Genomic DNA, 18,356 nt, shown 5'->3' with positions numbered 1-18,356 from the left:
AAGAAAACTCTCCTCAGTAAAAAGTGCATGAAAATTCACCTGTAGTTTGCAAAACAAAATCACCTAAAGGACTGCCAGATCATGAGAAACACGATTCTCTTTTTGGCCTCAATTCTAAGCATCATGTCTGGAGGACACCAGGCACTGTTCATCACCTGCCCCAATATCATCCCTACAGTGAAGCATGGTGATAGCAATACAGAGATATTCTTAATGAAAACCTAACCCCAGACTGGGCCGAACGTTCTTTTGCCAACAAGACAATGACCCTAAGCACACCACCAAGACAATACAGGAATGGCCAAATTTGTGCATGATCTTAAGTGGCCTGGCCAGAGCCCTCAATTGAACATACAGATGTAGTAGTGTTAACTCTGAAACTCTTAGCTCAAATTTCTTAACTCACTGTGATATCCTGTAACAGAAGCCAATAAAAAGCAATTAAAGGTGTCGGCTTAACACAACTAGTTTAGTTAACGCATCTTGTTAAGCATGTGTGTTTACTCTATCACATCTGTATATAGAGATAGCTGAAATGGCTGTCCACTAATGGTCCACATCCAGCCTGACAGAGCTTGAGAGGATCTGCAGTAAAGCATGGGAGAAAATCCTCAAATCCAGGTGTGCAAACCTTGTGGCATCATACCCAAGAAGACTGGTGGCTGTAATCGCTGCCAAAGGTGATTCTACTAAGTACGGAGTACGGGGTCTGAATACTTACTGTATGTCAATGCAATATTGCCGTTTTTCCTTTCCAATAAATCAGCAAAAATGTCTAAAATCCTGTTTTCGCTTTGTCATTGTGGGGTATGGATTTCAGAATGATTTTTTTTACCTTTAGCAAAAGGTTTCAAAATAACAAAATGTGTAAAAAAATGAAAGGGTCTAAAAACTTTCCGAATGCATTATACATAACAAAAGAACATCAATATACTTAGGGAGGAACAGAAACAGACAGCATAAACAAGTTGTGTATTAAGTATTTGTGACAGTGCAGTAATTATACTGTATAATACCAAGATAAAAGGGGACTACAAAACTCCCGCAGCTCTGGTAAAGGATTGATAGGCACATCTGCCTTATCTCACACTGTTGGTATCTGCCACTAGTAATGGATTCTGAACAGTGTGCTTCATTCCACTTTACATTTTGCTTTATCTGTTTTTACATTACCTGTTAATTGACGCTATATTTCCAGTCCCAAAAAAAGCTGTGACTATAAAGAACACCTAACAGAACATTAAGGAAAATGGGAATTAAGCGGAGGCAGCTGACACGGCCAAATGTTTGCCTGTGTGATGACTAAGGCAGCTATATTGTATTATCCCTCTGACACTATGATAAGCATCCAAAGAGATGTCATTATTTCCTGGCCATCACTTCCCTCACCTCCGCAGCAGTGATAGAACATGGTTTATATCACGACTTACAATAACATCATTTATAGAAGGAAAATTACATATTAAAGCAATTGCGTGCGTGTTGTGTCTTTAATAGGGAAATTTTTAAAGTTTATGGTAATTAAAAGTTTACTTTAAAGAAAATGATCTGAACAGATGAGACAGCGTGAACTCAGAAGATATTACACTATTACTTGAAACAGATTTCAATGCAACAAAAAAAGATCATTTACATTTTACAGTAATGGTGGGAGTTATCGTTGGCTTTACCTGCAATCCATTTAGACTTGAAGTTCGTATGGGCAGGGCTCTCTCCCCCTGTCTCTGCTATGTCTGCTTGTCTCTGTGTATTGTATATTGCATTTCTGCATTAAAGGGGTTATCCCATCTTAGACAATGGGGGCATATCGCTAGGATATGCCCCCATTGTCTGATAGGTGCGGGTCCCACCTCTGGGACCCTCACCTACAAGGAGAACGGAGCCGGGGAGAGTTGTGGCTGGAGGACCCATGTGAGGGGGTAGAGCTCTGAATCTCTGTGAGGTTCAGGCCTGGCATAAACCCCTTTAAACTTGACTATAGGAATGAACATAAACAAGTATTCAACAAAACTTATTTTTTTAGCTTTTATAAAGAATTAAAAAGACCTTAGTGAAAATGACTGCAGATTTATATATGTATAAGGCCTCATGCACACGACCGTTGTTGTGGTCCACACCCGAGCCGCATTTTTTGCGGCTCGGGTGCGGACTCATTCACTTCAATGGGGCCGCAAAAGATGCCTGCATCCGTTGAACCATTCCGTGGCCCCGCAGTGGTGACTAAACAATCTAAATATTAATAGAAATGTAAATATAAAAACTCACTACATATTTTACAAAGACATATTGTACAAAAATAAAAACTGGAGTGCAACCTAAAACTTAAGGCCTCTTTCACACTTGCGTTGTCCGGATCCGTCGTGTACTCCATTTGCCGGAAGTGCCCGCCGGATCCGTAACACTGCAAGTGAACTGAAAGCATTTGAAGACGGATCCGTCTTCAAAATGAGTTCAGTGTTACTATGGCAGCCAGGACGCTATTAAAGTCCTGGTTGCCGTAGTAGTAGTGGGGAGCGGGGAAGCAGTATACTCACAGTCCGTGCGGCTCCCGGGGCGCTCCAGAATGACGTCAGAGAGCCCCATGCGCATGGATGACGCACGTCATCCATGCGCGTGGGGCGCCCTGACGTCACTCTAAAGCGCCCCAGGAGCCGCACGGACTGTAAGTATACTGCTCCCCACTACACTTTACCATGGCAAACAGGAGTTTAGCGTCCTGGCAGCCATGGTAACCATTAAGAAAAAGCTAAACGTCAGATCCGGTAATGCGCCGAAACAATGTTTAGTTTAAAGGGTTTCTATCACTTCGTTTCACATAATTAGCTGTCAGACTAGCGATCCGCTAGTGTCTGCTCTACCAAACAATCCTAATATAATAGCTTTTGGGGCAGCCGTTTTGCTAAAAAAATAACTTTTATTAATATGCTAATGAGCCTCTAGGTGCTATGGGGGCGTCATTAGCACCTAGAGGCTCCGTCTACCTTCAGAAACTGCCGCCGCCCAGCGCGTCCCTCCAGCCCGCCCATCTCCTCCGGAATGCGATCCTCCCTGTGAGCGCCTGTATTCGGCGCATGCGCAGTGAATGTCTGACAGCTTCCCTGCTCAGACATCTCCACTGCGCCTGCGCGATGACGTCATAGTGCTCCGAGGAACAGGCGCAGTGGAGATGTCTGAGCAGGGAAGCGGTCAGACATTCACTGCGCATGTGCTGAATACAGGCACTCACAGGGAGGATCGCATTCCGGAGGAGATGGGCGGGCTGGAGGGACGCGCTGGGCGGCGGCAGTTTGTGAAGGTAGACGGAGCCTCTAGGTGCTAATGACGCCCCCATAGCACCTAGAGGCTCATTAGCATATTAATAAAAGTTCTTTTTTTAGCAAAACGGCTGCCCCAAAAGCAATTATATTAGGATGGTTTGGCAGAGCAGACACTAGCGGATCGCTAGTGTCTGACAGCTAATTATGTGTAACAAAGTGATAGAAACCCTTTAAGGCTGGATCCGAAATAATGCCTTTCAATGGGCATTAATTCCGGATCCGGCCTTGCGGCAAGTGTTCAGGATTTTTGGACGGAGCAAAAAGCGCAGCATGCTGTGGTATTTTCTCCGGCCAAAAAACGTTCCGGTCCTGAACTGAAGACATCCTGATGCATCCTGAACGGATTTCTCTCCATTCAGAATGCATGGGGATAATCCTGATCAGGATTCTTCCGGCATAGAGCCCTGACGACGGAACTCTATGCCGGAAAAGAACAACGCAAGTGTCAAAGAGCCCTACCTTTAACGAATATCCATAAAAATGCACATTTGGTACTCTAATAATCAGGGGTGTACATAGATCTCATAGGGCCCCATAGCAAAACCTAGTATTCCCCCACCACCGCCATTTTCCCCCCCAGGCCTCTTAACACTTGCATGGTCTGCCTTCACTGGGGGTGCACAACCTAACACAACACAACTGTTAATACTGTACACATTAACGCAAACAAAAATGATCAAATCCAAACTTATATGGCTTGTACAGCAGTCTGTAGATATATGTGCCTAGCGAACAGCAACCTCCCATATCCCTAAGAAAACCTACTATGCCCTTATCGACAAAGAGAGCCGCTGCTCTGACATAGTGGCCTTATACCGGACAGATATACTTTATTACCTAAAACACAATGTTTTCCCCAACAATACATATTTCCAGTATAGATATTTGTCTACTAACAACTCATACAAAGGATACCAAAAAGAAAGCTCTTCGGATGTCATCCAAATTCAGTTGTCGAAACTGAGTTATATCAGCACTGCAGGAGAAGTCAATAAAGTTAAGCTGTGGAGAAAACAAGAGAAAATCAATGTGATGTGTCGTTCTAGTCACTTTTAATAAATAAAGGTATATGAGTTCTCCTCTCAGTAAACCATGAAATGGACATGCGTCAGTAATAAGCACCAAAGAAACGGATCTTTAATTTAGCAGTCTCAGGGGATGATGGAGGACCGTGGTGAATCGTGTGAGAGATCCATCACACAAGTCAAAAGTTTATAGTCCCTCAGTCTTGTGAGCATAAAACAAGAATGAGAGCATACATTCTAGATGTTACAACTGTTTAATATCCTGTATAAGTAGCATGGAAGCAATAACAATAAGGACTGTAAGTCTCACATATGTAAATGTTAACTAAACCAATAGTACACAATCATCTGAATGGAGACAACACTAAACTGTTTCCATAACTCCCAGAGAGTTGGACAGAGCAGTGGGAGTATATACCCAAGCACCGCCATCTACTGAACTTCTTCACTGAAACTGATCGTCAATGATTGGTAGGGTGAAGCCCCCTGTGATCTAAAAAGTATCACCCATCATCCTGTCAATTAGTTATGCTTATAATCAGAGAACCTCTTCAACTGGCTTGACTTGATATTGGACCATAGCGTGAATCTCACAGATGACAATGCATGAACAGCAAAGCCAAATACTTTCCTTTACTTTACATTCATCTTTCTAACAAAAAAGTCAAAGGGATACAGGTTGTACAAATGATATGCAAAATTCATCAGTTGTCCAAGCCAATTTTTAGTTTATTTTTTTTTTTTACAAAACGCCAATATAGTAGTAATGCAAACTGATTTGAACTTGACCTCCCTTCCCCAATGCTAAGGAATAGAGCAAACATCTGAGCAGGAAGGAAGAAACAAACAACTAAGGTTGTTCCCAAGTGCAGTAACAAGAAGGGTACAATAGGTGATAAAAAAAAATGAATAACCAACCTCAGTGTTGGTGAAAAAACATGAAAGTACAGAATGGAAAAAAGTAAGATGTGACATGGCCTTATAGGCATTATGAGGGAAATTTATTAAGACTGGCATTTTACTTGGCAGTGTTAAGAAAACGCTCGAGTAGGAGCTCCAGGCTTTTTAATAAATTTGGCGCATTTTCTGGCAGTCCATGAATCTAAAAGCAAATTACACTAGCTTGAGCTCGAGCAGATTTAAGAAATAATAATCATGCCAGTTTCTGGCGTAAATTATGGCAAATCTATCGGGTTATAGGAGCCCACATCCTCTCTTTTTAAGTCTCATCCACTTTTTCAAAAGGAAGAGTGGTGTAAAACTAAAAAAAAGGTGCCAATTTTGCACAAAATTTCTAACTTTTGTACACCTGAAAACTGATTTACATCCTTTAATACAGTCCCTCCTTAGTGTACAATAATGGGGCTATACACCATTATTACTTTTTGAATATTTGACCTTTTTGTGAGATTAGTGGGAGAGCAGAATAAGGGAGACTTCTTAGGGTCCATTCACACGTCCATATGTGTTTTTGCGGATCCGCAAAACACAGGCACCGGCAATGTGCGTTCTGCATTTTGCGGACCGCACATCGCCGGCACTCTCATAGAAAATGCCTTTGCGGATTGCGGACAAGAATAGGACATGTTCTATTTTTTTGGCGGAACGGAAGTGCGGATCTGCAAATGCGGATAGCACATTCCGGCCCCATTGAAAATGAATGGGTCCGCACCTGTTCTGCAAAATTGCGGAACGGATGCAGACCCATTTTGCGGACGTGTGAATGGACCCTTACAGTATTTGTCTAGTGTAGCCTCCATCAAAGTAAGGGCACATATTACACTCGGAAGACTCTGGCTACTCAGAAAGCAAGGAGAAGTAACATACATTTAAACAAATGAATAGAGGGATTAAGATTCTTATTTGACAACATGCTTTAACTTTATATACACTTGATTTACATTGACTTTCATAAAAATAAAATGCATTGAAAAGAGCAGTCAATATAAATTGCTACTGGGCTGAGATAAAAGAACATTGATTTTAGGAATAAGCAATCAACACTCTCTATTTTTTCCTTAGATGATATGAGGAAGCAATTGACAGCCGTACGGGCATGACTGTTGTGATGACTGCTAGACAGCTTAGAATAATTACATCAAAATTAGATTTTTTTAAAAGGAAAATATGGATGTCTGAAAATAAGTGCACATTTATAGCCTGTGTCTATTCAAGCTTTTGTTGCTCATACTACTTTCCTTGCCTATTGTAGCACACCTAGTATGCATATGGACTCTTACAGTCCATGTAGTGCTCCTCAGGGAAAAGGGTATGCAAATTAGCTCTCTTTGACCCATCACCTAGTCTAATGATGCCTAACCTCCGGCACTCCAGCTGTGGTGAAACTACGACTCCCAACATGCTCCATTCATTTCTATGGAGTTCTCTGTTCTGCACTAATGAGTGGCAACAACCCTGAAACAGCTGTCTGCAGATGAGTGCCTGGTTTGGCTATAACTGTAAAGCCGGGTTCACATTACAGTTTAGTTTTCCATTCTTCTGATCCATCACAAGAACATCAACCTAAACAAAAAAAAACACAATCCTTAAAATACAGGATTTTTCTTTTTTCTTTTGATGGATCAGAAGAACGGTGATGTGAATCCAGCCTTAGTTATGTTGAAGGCCTTTTCTACAAGATCAGACATTGGCTTATAGAATAGCTGTCTTCCAACTGGTGGCAGTAGAGCAGGGGTGGCCAACCTGTGGCTCTTGAGCCGCATGCGGCTCTTTGTTTCTTCAAGTGCGGCTCTAGCTGTGGAGTCGGGAAGCAGTCAGGCCGGCTCACTCTCCACCCCATGCTCAGATCTCTCTTCCTGACCGGGCACTGTTGCTACTTTGCAGCTCCATCTCATTCTCCACTATGTCCTGATGCACACAGTGTGAGAACTTAGTACGTGGAGATACGCACCATGACCTGACGTTGTGCTCATCAGGTCACAGTGGAGAGCGTGTCAGAACTGCAGAGTAGCAGGTGCCCGAGCAGGCGCCCAGTGCCTGATCAGGAGAGGGAAGAGATTTTTTTTTTATTATAGAACTGAGCATGGGGTCTGATCTAAGCATGGGAGGTTCTGATCTGAGCATGGGAGGTTCTGATCTGAGCATGGGGGGGTCCTGATTTGGGCAATGGGGTATTGATCTGAGCATTGGGGGTTCCTGATCTGAGCAATAGGGGTCTGATCTGAGCATGGGGGGGGCAGATCTGAGCATGGGGGGGCAGATCTGAGCATGGGGGGGGGGCAGATCTGAGCATGGGGGGGGGCAGATCTGAGCATGGGGGGGGCAGATCTGATCATGGGGGGGCAGATCTGAGCATGGGGGGGCAGATCTGAGCATGGGGGGGACTTGTTTGAGCATGGGTTGGTCAGGTCTGAGCATGGGGGGCAGATCTGAGAAGGGGCAGATCTGAGCATGCGGGGAAGGTTTGAGTATTGGGGGGAATCTGAGCATGGGGGGGAGATCTGAGCATGGGGGGGGAGATCTGAGCATGGGGGGGGAGATCTGAGCACTGAGAGTCTGACACTGGGAGTCTGATTTGTGTTGTCTGATCTGCGCATTGGGGGTCTGATGAGGTTTGGGGATCTTATTGTAGGTCAGATGAGGATTGGGGATCTGATTTAGGAGTCTGGTCTGAGGTCTGATGAAAAATATATTTTTTCATTTTTTCTCTGCTACTGAAAAAGAAGAAATTTTTTTTTTTATCAGACCCCAGATCAGATAAAAAAAACAAAATTTCTCTTATTTTTCTTTGTTAAAAACTAGGTGCACCTTGTAGGGCGAAAAATACGGTGACTCGTGTGTATAGCTTGTGGCTCATGGTAGTCATACTTTTTTTTTTTTTTTTTGGCTCTTTGTGTCTGTAAAGGTTGGCCACCCCTGAACTAGAGGCACGGCTTTCTCCTTTTGGAAAGAGAACTAATTTGCATGCATAAAAAAGAGAAACACATTTATGCATCTTTTATCTACTGCCATTGCATGCATGAATGTCACATTACTATTCAAACCCTTTAAATTGTATTTTTTAACATTTTGGGTGGTACAAACAAGGTACCTGAAACCATTCACAACAATTTGTCTATAACATTGGCAAGTGGCAAGGAACTGTCAGACCTCCCCATCAGATCGATCAGTGTAGGGAGCATCAATGTTACGCAAGAGCCCTGAACCAGGCAGCCATGCCTAAATGTAGCCATATTTACATTTAAAGATGGTGTTGTCTGTTACTATCTTTGATCTTTATTAGCCATGCTGGTGTAAAAATCCTAACAATCTAGAATAGTGATGTATTTTCTCGCATTGGCACTGGCCAATTATTGTTACATTTGCTTGGAAATTAGCGAAACCGTGACCAAAATTTCCAAGTGAAAGCGAACCTTATCTCAGGAATGTTATGTGTTGGATCCTGCTATCAAGCTCCATTCTGAGAAAACTGTTGTTCCAAGGAGTTAGGCATGGCACGCTAAGGGAGGTGTGACACTCAGTTTTTTGGGGCAGTTAATAATGCACTTTGTACTTCTCCTTCCAGGAGGGGAGGGGGGCGACTTACTAAATTAAATGCAATTTGCATAAATGTTTTGTCCCAGATTTAGGGCTCATGCACACAAATGTATTTTCTTTCCGTGTCTGTTCTGGTTTTTTTTGCGGACCGTATGTGGAACCATTCATTTCAATAGGTCTGAAAAAAAAAACTTTATTCTGTGTGCATTTCGTTTCTGTATGTCCATTCCGCAAAAGAATAGAACATGTCCTATTATTGTCCACATTACAGACAAGGATAGGACTGTTCTATTAGAGACCAGCTGTTCCGTTCCGCAAAATACGGAATGCACACGGACATCATCCGTATTTTTTGAGGATCAGTGTTTTGTGGACCACAAAATACATACGGTCGTGTGCGTGAGCCCTAAGGGTCCATTGACACATCCGTATATGTTTTGCAGATCCACGGATCCGCAAAACACAGACGCCGGCAATGTGCGTTCCGCATTTTGCAGACAGTACATCGCCGGCACTATAATAGAAAATGCCTAATGAAAATTTTCTATTTTTTTCGGGAACGGAATTGCGGACCCGGAAGTGCGGATCTGCATTTTCGGATCCGGACAGCACATACTGTGGCCCCATAGAAATGAATGGGTCTGCAATTCCGTTCCGCAAAATGCAGAACAGAATTGCGGATGTGTGAATGGAGCCTTACTCTGTGTTTTAGATGCTTTTTTCACTTCATTAGACAATGTCTAGAACAAGGCTCGTGACTTAGTGGAAAAGAGCACAACTTAGAGGAAAGGGGCATGGCTCACAAATGTGCCATTGCACAGAATATTGGCGTAAAGTAAGCCAACCAAGAGGTGGCATAAGGAAGAGAAAATCCTCTTACATGTTTAGCAAGATACACCAAACTTATCACAGAGCATAAGCCACAATCCTGCCCCAATTTGCTACTTCTGTTCTTGTTTTTTTAAATGTTGCAATCTTTTCTGTATTTGTTCATTTCTAAAACTTTTCTTGGGGCTGCCATATTGGAGGAAAACACCTGTGTCCTGTGTTCTAAGTATAGACAGTATAGCTGTGTCTGTACGCTCTACGGAAGCTGAAACAAATAGAAGTCAACAGACAGAAAGGTCATAAATTATTACAGTCTCTGGGAAATGGTGGAGTAATAAACAGTCCAGGAGATGTACAGTGTATCGTGTTACTACCCTACCTTGTCTAGATTTCTAGTAAAATTACTGTATTACATTGCCCAATTTTCGTCATGTGCCCACATGGGCACATGATGGGAAGCCAGTTCTAATGATTACATGCCTGTGATTTTATAAAATGGAGTAAGTACAATAAACACTGGGCAGCTTTTTCCTCTAGACCAGGGGTGCACAACGTTTCCTGGTTGGGGGCCACATTGCCAGACTGAACCAATGACGAGGGCCGAAATTAAAATTGAAAGGTGCATTAACAACTGAAATATTGTACTTATGGCATATTGAACACACATTATATACCATTAATGTCTAGTTACACTTCCAGGACTCCCATCTAATGGGAGAAATACATGAAAAATACATGTGAGCAGCCACAAGACATAGGCATACATGTCTGTTACCAGATGGTTGGGGGCCGCACAGAATAGTATCAAGGGCCGCATGTGGCCCCCGGGCCGCAGGTTGTGCACCCCTACTCTAGACCCTTTGAAAACATACATACTCAGAAAGAGTGTATATGTATGGGGGAGTCCGGAGAAATAGAGGTCAGCCAAACGAGTGTTCAGTTGACAATCATTGAAGCTGTATGGGCGCCTTAATTTTTTAAACCTTCTAGGCAGTCAACATTTGATATTTATAAGGCATACTCTCATGGGTGCACCTAGCCTTTCCGCTGCCTACCACCTGTCCCCCAAATTCTCAATCCAACCCCTCCCCCCAGTCCTACTATTAAAACCATATGTGGGGGCGTGGCCTAACAGTCATGGTGTGAGGACGCAAGTTGTTTCAGCTCCGACATTATCCTGCAGAATCCTGATTGTCTGTGCGTGTGGCCAAAGAAAAGACACCCCCCAAGTGATCCGCAACTCACGGTTTACCGGTAACCGGAGTTTCAGCTGTGTGCCTGCTGCGGTCATCGCCTGCCGGATCCCCTGGAGTGAGGCCTGGGAAAGGAGCAGTATCCAGCACTGCGGACCCCTCGGTGAGAGCGGGAGAGGTGGGGACGCAAGATCGCCTTACTTACTGGGTCGCCTTACTTACTGGTGGTGGTGGTCGGGTGAGTCCTGGAGTGGCTGGGAGGTGAGACGCCTCCGGTTCTCTCTCTGCTGGGCTGCTGGTTTCAGGTCCCCCACGTGTCTGGCGGTGTGAGTGCCATCTTGCCTGTGACGCTGTGTGCAGTTGTCTTCATGCCCCAGGACTGAACCGGGATCCTGGCTCTCCTGTCTGCATACACCTGGCATCTGTATTAAGGGGCGAATGCACCTCAACTGAGTGGGGCCAGTATCCTGACTCCAGGGAAAAAGCCGCCACTGCTGTTCTATTGCCCCTGTGTGGGGGAGATATTTAAAGGGCCAGTACTCCTATTACTGGTGAAGGGGAGATCACCTTATGGGCCGGAAAACAGGCACCTCAGGACCGGCTAATCCACCTAAACTTATGCTGGACAACATGAGTCAGACAGAGCACCGAGAAGTTGCAACCTCCTCTGAGCGTCCAGAAGTAGACTTTGCAAAAATTATGGCGGCCATCACTAACTGCCAAACGGCGCTTACGGTCAAAATTGACCATGTCCAGGCTGATCTTACTCTTCTCAGACATGATATTGATAAAATTAGAGAGAGAACAACGGAAGTGGAAAGGAGAGTGAGTGATGTGGAGGATAGAGTACAGCGTGATGACTCTGCAATTAATGCGTTACAGAATCAAGTCAAGACCCTGATGGCAAAGGTGGAGGATGCCGAGAACCGTAACAGACGGAACAACATCCGTATTATGGGTTTACCTGAAAGAGCAGAGGGGCCCTCTCCAGAAGAGTTTGTGGAACGTCTCATAAAACAAATCTTTAATCCTATAAATTTGTCAGGGACTTTTGCAGTTGAACGTGCTCACAGGATTCCCACTCGCCCCCTCCCTCCTGGGGCCCCATCTCGTCCCTTCATCTTTAAAGTCCTAAACTACAGAGACCGTGATGCTATTCTGGCTGCAGCTCGCCGTTTGAAAGACATTCTTTTTGAAAATACCCGGATCTCCTTTTACCCGGACTTTTCTACAGAAGTGCAGAAGCAACGTAGACAGTTCACGGCGGTGAGGAACCGCTTAAGAGAGAAGGGACTTGTCTATGCAATGATGTATCCGGCTCGGCTCAGAGTCCAGGAGGGTGACCAGGTGAAGTTCTTTGCCACCCCTGAAGAGGCATCGGACTGGCTAGACCGCAGAGGCTGAGAGTCATATATCTAATGTTTTGAATGTCTTTCCATGCGTTTCAGATGATAGTTAAATAACGGAGCTGAACGAGTGATGGTTGTAGCAACCTGCTGCATAGGTTCAGTTATTAGGTTTACCTAGAGCAGTAGGGCTGAAGGAAGGGTTGCTGTTCCCCTTTTTCTATTAAAGAGGCAAATGGGGGGAGGGTTTTTAAGCTTGGATAGGTTGGGGTCATCTGGGCAGGGTGGGGGGGGGGTTGCCTGATGTTACGGGCGTATTCAGGGGCTCTTGCTCTAATGTTTGGAAGTTGGTATGAATGTGTGAGTGTATGGCTTGGGTGGTGCAGTGACTTCTGGGATTACTATCTCAATAGACCGCCATAATGTCAGTTTGTCGATTTGTCTCCTGGAATGTCAGGGGTCTCAATGACAAAATTAAACGGTCTCTGGTCTTTAATTTTCTACGAAATCATAATCCTGACATTCTGGTATTGCAGGAGACACATCTTCAGGGGCGAAAGCTCTTAGCGTTGAAGAGGCCCTGGGTTGGTTCAGCATACCACGCGGTATATAATTCTAGAGCCAGAGGTGTGTCGATTCTGGTGGCGAAATCCCTTCCCTTTCAGGTGTATTCTGTGCATACGGATATAATGGGTCGTTTTGTGATTCTCCATGTGGCAATCAGGGGCATCGATTACCTTCTGGTGGGCCTTTATGTCCCCCCCCTTTTCGTAGGGATATACTGGATGAGGTTATGAGAATGGTAGCATCTATGCCCCCGGCATCTCTGATTGCCTTTGGGGATTACAACGCGACTTTGGATCAGTCACTGGATCGTCTTCGCCCTAGTGATACCCATAATGAGGCGCTAAGCTCCTGGGCTGATGTATTTGATTTAACGGAGGGTTGGAGGTACTTACATCCGGGGCTGCGCCAATATTCCTGCTATTCCGCTTCTCATGTTACGCTTTCACGGATAGATTTAGTTTTTCTTAGCAGAGATCTATTACCCTCTCTGACGGTGGCTGATTACCTCCCCCGAGGTATCTCTGATCATGCTCCATTGTTAGTAGTTCTAAAACAACCTCTAGCACCGGTGGAGAGGGTATGGAGACTCAATAGTAAATGGCTAGAGGTCCTGCCTGTTGTTTGGAGTGTACAGCAGGGTTTGAAAGACTATTGGGAGTTCAATGAGGGCTCAGCTAACCCGTTGATAGAGTGGGAAGCCTTCAAAGTTGTGATGAGGGGTACTCTGATTCATGCGATAGCTACGTATAGGAAGGAGATGAGGGCTACAAGGACTAAGCTAGAGGGGGAGGTAGTAGAGAGAGAACAGGCTTTTATTACAAATCCGGATGGAGAGGGTCGTAGTTTATGGGAGGAGGCCCAGAGGAAGCTCAATTTGCACCTAACAGAATATACCCAGAAGAAGTTATTGTATCAAAGGCGTGTAATATTTGCTGATGGTGATAAGAATGGGAGGGCTTTGGCGTTCCTGGCCAGGACTGAGTCGCCCCAGACGGTGGTCCCACACATTACTTGCGGGGATGGCTCAAGGGTATATCAACCGGAGGACATATGTGAGCAATTTGCTCAATTTTACAGGGACCTGTATAGCTCCAAAATTGCGATGACCCCAGATGAGATCCGGTCTTTCCTTCAGAACATCCCCCTTACTACATTGGCTAGAGAAGACAGTAGCTTTTTGGAGGCAGCTATTGATGTGGGAGAAATTAAAGCGGCAATCAGTGATATGGCAGCAGGGAAATCACCTGGTCCGGACGGGTTCCCAGTCGAATGGTACAGACTAGACGTTGAATTGTACTCTACACGTCTACTGAATCTTTTTAACTACGCACATGATTCTGGTGGACTGCCTCTATCCTTTGGCGAGGCTACCATTGTGGTAATTCATAAAGCTGGGAAGCCTCCGGACCACTGTGCATCATATAGACCTATTTCCCTGCTGAACACCGATGCCAAGATCTTAGCTAAGATCCTGGCCAAGAGGCTTAATCAGGTAATCTTATCCATTATTGACCCTGACCAATCTGGTTTTATGCCCGGGAAAACAACGGATATCAATCTTAGGAGGTTATTTACGAACTTGCAGGTCAGGCATGATAATGCAGGGTCAAGGGTCCTGGCATCTCTCGATAACGAGAAAGCCTTTGACTCGGTAGAATGGCATTTTATTTGGGAGACAATGGCCCGACTTGGTTTTCCTTACTCCTTCATTCAATGGGTCCAGTTACTGTATCAGGCACCTTCAGCGCGCATCAGAGTAAATGGGTCTCTTTCCCGACCATTTAAATTATACAGAGGTACAAGGCAGGGTTGCCCCCTGTCCCCGTTGTTGTTCGCTCTGATAATGGAACCTCTTACTCAATTGATAAATAATAGCTCCTTGATAGAAGGGTGGACGGTGGCTGGGATACAGGAGAAGGTTTCGCTATACGCGGATGACTTGTTGGTGTACTTAGCTGACCCTGGCCCATCCTTAGAAACTTTGCTAGATGTGGTGAATGGATATGGTAGGTTCTCAGGGCTACGAGTGAACTGGGCTAAATCGAGCTTATGTATAGTGGACAGTGAAGAAGCGATAGAGATATCTCCAGTATCCCCCCTGAAAGTGGTAGACAGCTTTCTATATTTGGGGATCCACATACATAGAGACCCTCGGAAATTTTGCCATCTGAACCTGAGGCCCACTATGGAATATGTCACACGCAAGTTGGAAGCATGGGAAAATCTCCCCTTGACTTTAATAGGAAGGATCAACATCTTTAAAATGGTGTTACTACCGAAACTGTTATATATATACAGAGCGGCTCCAGTGAGGGTACCGAAATCCCACTTTGATGTCATAGATAAGGTTATGTCCCGATTCCTATGGTGTCATCGGAACCCTAGGATAGCAAGGAAGACGTTGAAGGCATCCTACTTGCAGGGTGGTCTACAACTTCCTGACTTATATGTTTATTACATAGCGACACGCCTGATGTATGCTTCCTGGTGGATTAGAGCAGACTCCAATAATCCGGCGGTGGTGCTGGAGGCGGCGTTAGTGGGTTCGTATGAAGCTCTAACAAACTTGGTCTACAGGGGAGGTGGTTCTTTGTTGAGTGGGACATACACAGAAGCTATGACAACGGTTATAGAAGCCTGGGCAAAGTTTGTAAATACACATATGGACACCCAAGCAGGGGATATCTGGTCTCCGTATATCCCACTATGGCGTAACAGGCATCTCCCTGAGCTTTTACACTTGCCAGACTTTGAATTTTGGCCTAGGAAGGGGCTTAAATATCTGACGCAGCTATTCCAGGATGGGGTCTTTCGCTCCTTTGGGGATTTGCGGTCGGACTTCCTGTTGCCACAGACGAGCTTTTACCGGTTCCTCCAACTGAGACACGCCTGTGAGAAACAGTTCCACTCCTTGTCCCTAAGCTTGGAGTGTGGTCCTCTGGAATCGATAGCCAGAAGGAAACAACCATATAAACCAATTTCTTCCTTTTATGGTGAAATTATTAAAATGCAGGACTCTCCTATCCAGCGATCATTTGTTAAGTGGTTGGCGGATATCCCAGAGTTGGAGGATTCTCACTTGGAGGAATGGCGTCTGGGGTGGAGGAGGTCTGTCGTGAGCTCTCGAGATCAACTTATTCAGGTCAAATGGATGCATAGGGTGTATCTGACTCCGGTACGTTTATATCAGATGCGGCAGATACCAAGTCCTGGATGCGACAGATGTGGAAGCGACAGAGGATCCTTTTTCCACATGGTTTGGTCCTGTCCGGCCTTACAAAATTATTGGAAGGGGGTGTGTAATTTCATTAATGTTAAACTGGGTTTACCAGGGATATGTGATCCTATTGTTTGTGTTCTGGGGCTAGTTGCTGATGCGACTCCTTCCAAATATTGTAGAATTCTCCTACGGCTCTTAATGTTCTATGGTAGGAAGAATATACTCTTGAACTGGAAGCCTCCCAAGTGTCCCACGATAAGCCAATGGGTACAACTAATTAACAACGATCTCCAGATGTACAAGTTGACCTATGAAGCGAGAGGAACCCCTGATCGGTTTGACAAAATCTGGGGTATATGGGTACAGGCGGAGGGCACAGTTTGAGATCCATTACTGGTTGGGGCTGTGCCACCCAAGTGTGTGTGTGGACGTATGGATGTGAGTGGGTGTGAGCAGACACCTATTTCCCTTCCTTTTTTATGACAACAAGAATGTTTTGTATCCAAATGCATTTAAGTCTCTTACTGTCGTATATTATGACACTGATGGAATTGTCTGATCTTGCTCACGTGTATGACTGTATCGCAGTATTGTTTTTCCCTATGGGATTGTTGTACTATTTTGAAAATGTTAAATAAACGCTATTAAAAAAAACAAAAAAAAAAAACATATGTGGATGGAAATTACATACAGAGATACAAAACAAGGGCACACTGGCCATAGACCTCATAAGGAAATTTCCCAGTGGGGCGATGCCCAGGGGGGCACCAGAGCCCTCCTCACTGCTGCCAGCTCGGTACATAACGATTGGATGCTCTCAGCATTAATTAATGCTATAAGAACATCAGGCACTTGGTCAGCGGTCGCAAAGGCCCTCCTGAATTCAACTATCGCCATCTTCAGGATCGTGGCACAGTTGAATACTGCAATGAGCACAGCTGTATTTTGTGCTGAACTGTGATATTTGATTCTGCAGGGGCAGTATTTTTTACTGCACTTTTTCAAGTCCACTTTAAGTTTCCAGACCACCCATGCAGGAGAATACAGCACTATATACCTATTACCATCCAATAATGTCTCTTCTGTAGACATTCTACTTCCTCGTCTTTTACATTCAAAGATCAGACCACCTTGATGATTTCTTTCAGCCGTATCTCATCTATGCAGAGTTTGCCACACAGACATTTTAAGATCCTCACTCTTCCATCATCCGGTGTCCCAACATTGCTATCCTGCTGCTACCCCCAATACTGTGTCTGCTGTCCTCCCAAATGCCCCCAAATACTATATTACAGAAAAAACAGCACCATACAGATAGCCCCCCGCATACTCCCACACTGCCCTCAATAGTCACCCACAGAACCCCAATAGTAAAAATGCTCCCCAAGCGTGACCCCCCTTTAGTAGTAGTAATGCCCTCCATATTGTGTGCGATAATAATAACGCCCCCACAGTACCCTCAGTATTAACAAAGCCCGCATAGGGCCCCTAGTAAAAATAAGCCCCTACTATAGTGCCCCAGTGGTAACAAGGCCTCTCTATGAGGCACCCCACCTTAAGAGCCCCCAGCAGTAGTAAGGCCAATCTATAAGGCACCCCCTATAGAGCTCATTATAGTAATAAGGCCCCCTATTGTGTCACCAACAGTACCTCTATAGTAGTTCCAGGTATTTATAAAGCCCCCTGTAGTAGACCCAGTATTTATAAAGCCCTGCTGCAGTCATGCCTGTAGATATAATGACCTGCCGTAGTGCCCTCTGTATTATAATGGCCCCTGTAAAGCCCATATGTATAATACTCCCTGTTGTTCCTCTGTATTATAATGTCCCCTGTAGTGCTCCGGCGTGCATTATAATGCCCTCTGTAGTGCCCTAGCCTGTATTATAATGCCCCCTGTAGTGGTCCTGCCTGTATTATTATGCCCTCTGTATTATAATGCCCCCTGTAGTCCCCCCCTGGGCTGTATTATAAAGCCACCTGTGTAGTACCAGTATGTATTATGTCCCCCACGTAGTGCCCATGTGTTACGGCATAAAAAGTAGAAAGGTCCATAGTCCGTAGTACCCATGTGTTATTATGCCCCCTGTAGTGTTAGTATTTATAATCCTCCCCCCTACCATAATGCAATGATGACCTATCCTTAGAATAGGTCATCAATATAAAAACCTCCTTTAGGGTACTTTCACACTTGCGGCAGGACGGATCCGACAGGCTGTTCACCCTGTCGGATCCGTCCTGCGGCTGTTTTGCCGTGCCCCCGGGCCGCCGCTCCGTCCCCATAGACTATAATGGGGATGGGGGCGGAGCTCCGGCGCAGCACGGCTTAAGGCCGCCGGACTAAAATTACTGCATGTCAGGTTTTT

General features: G+C 44.9%; 1 protein-coding gene across 2 annotated transcripts in view; it reads right to left on the bottom strand.

The window, feature by feature from the left end:
* PIGN (phosphatidylinositol glycan anchor biosynthesis class N) overlaps window positions 1–18,356 on the bottom strand; it is a 356,746-nt gene that overhangs the window by 63,232 nt on the left and 275,158 nt on the right. For both annotated transcript variants that reach the window (XM_040432195.1, XM_040432196.1), the window contains exons 23-24: window positions 4,233–4,319; window positions 1,174–1,229 (exon numbers count right to left, since the gene is read on the bottom strand). In XM_040432195.1, the coding sequence (XP_040288129.1) occupies window positions 1,174–1,229; window positions 4,233–4,319 (143 nt within the window). The remainder of the gene's footprint in view (window positions 1–1,173; window positions 1,230–4,232; window positions 4,320–18,356) is intronic.

Source organism: Bufo bufo, chromosome 5, assembly GCF_905171765.1.
Source record: "Bufo bufo chromosome 5, aBufBuf1.1, whole genome shotgun sequence".
Taxonomy (NCBI): domain Eukaryota; kingdom Metazoa; phylum Chordata; class Amphibia; order Anura; family Bufonidae; genus Bufo; species Bufo bufo.
The sequence above is the reverse complement of the archived record's forward strand: the minus strand, read 5'-3'. Positions and strand labels throughout refer to the sequence as shown.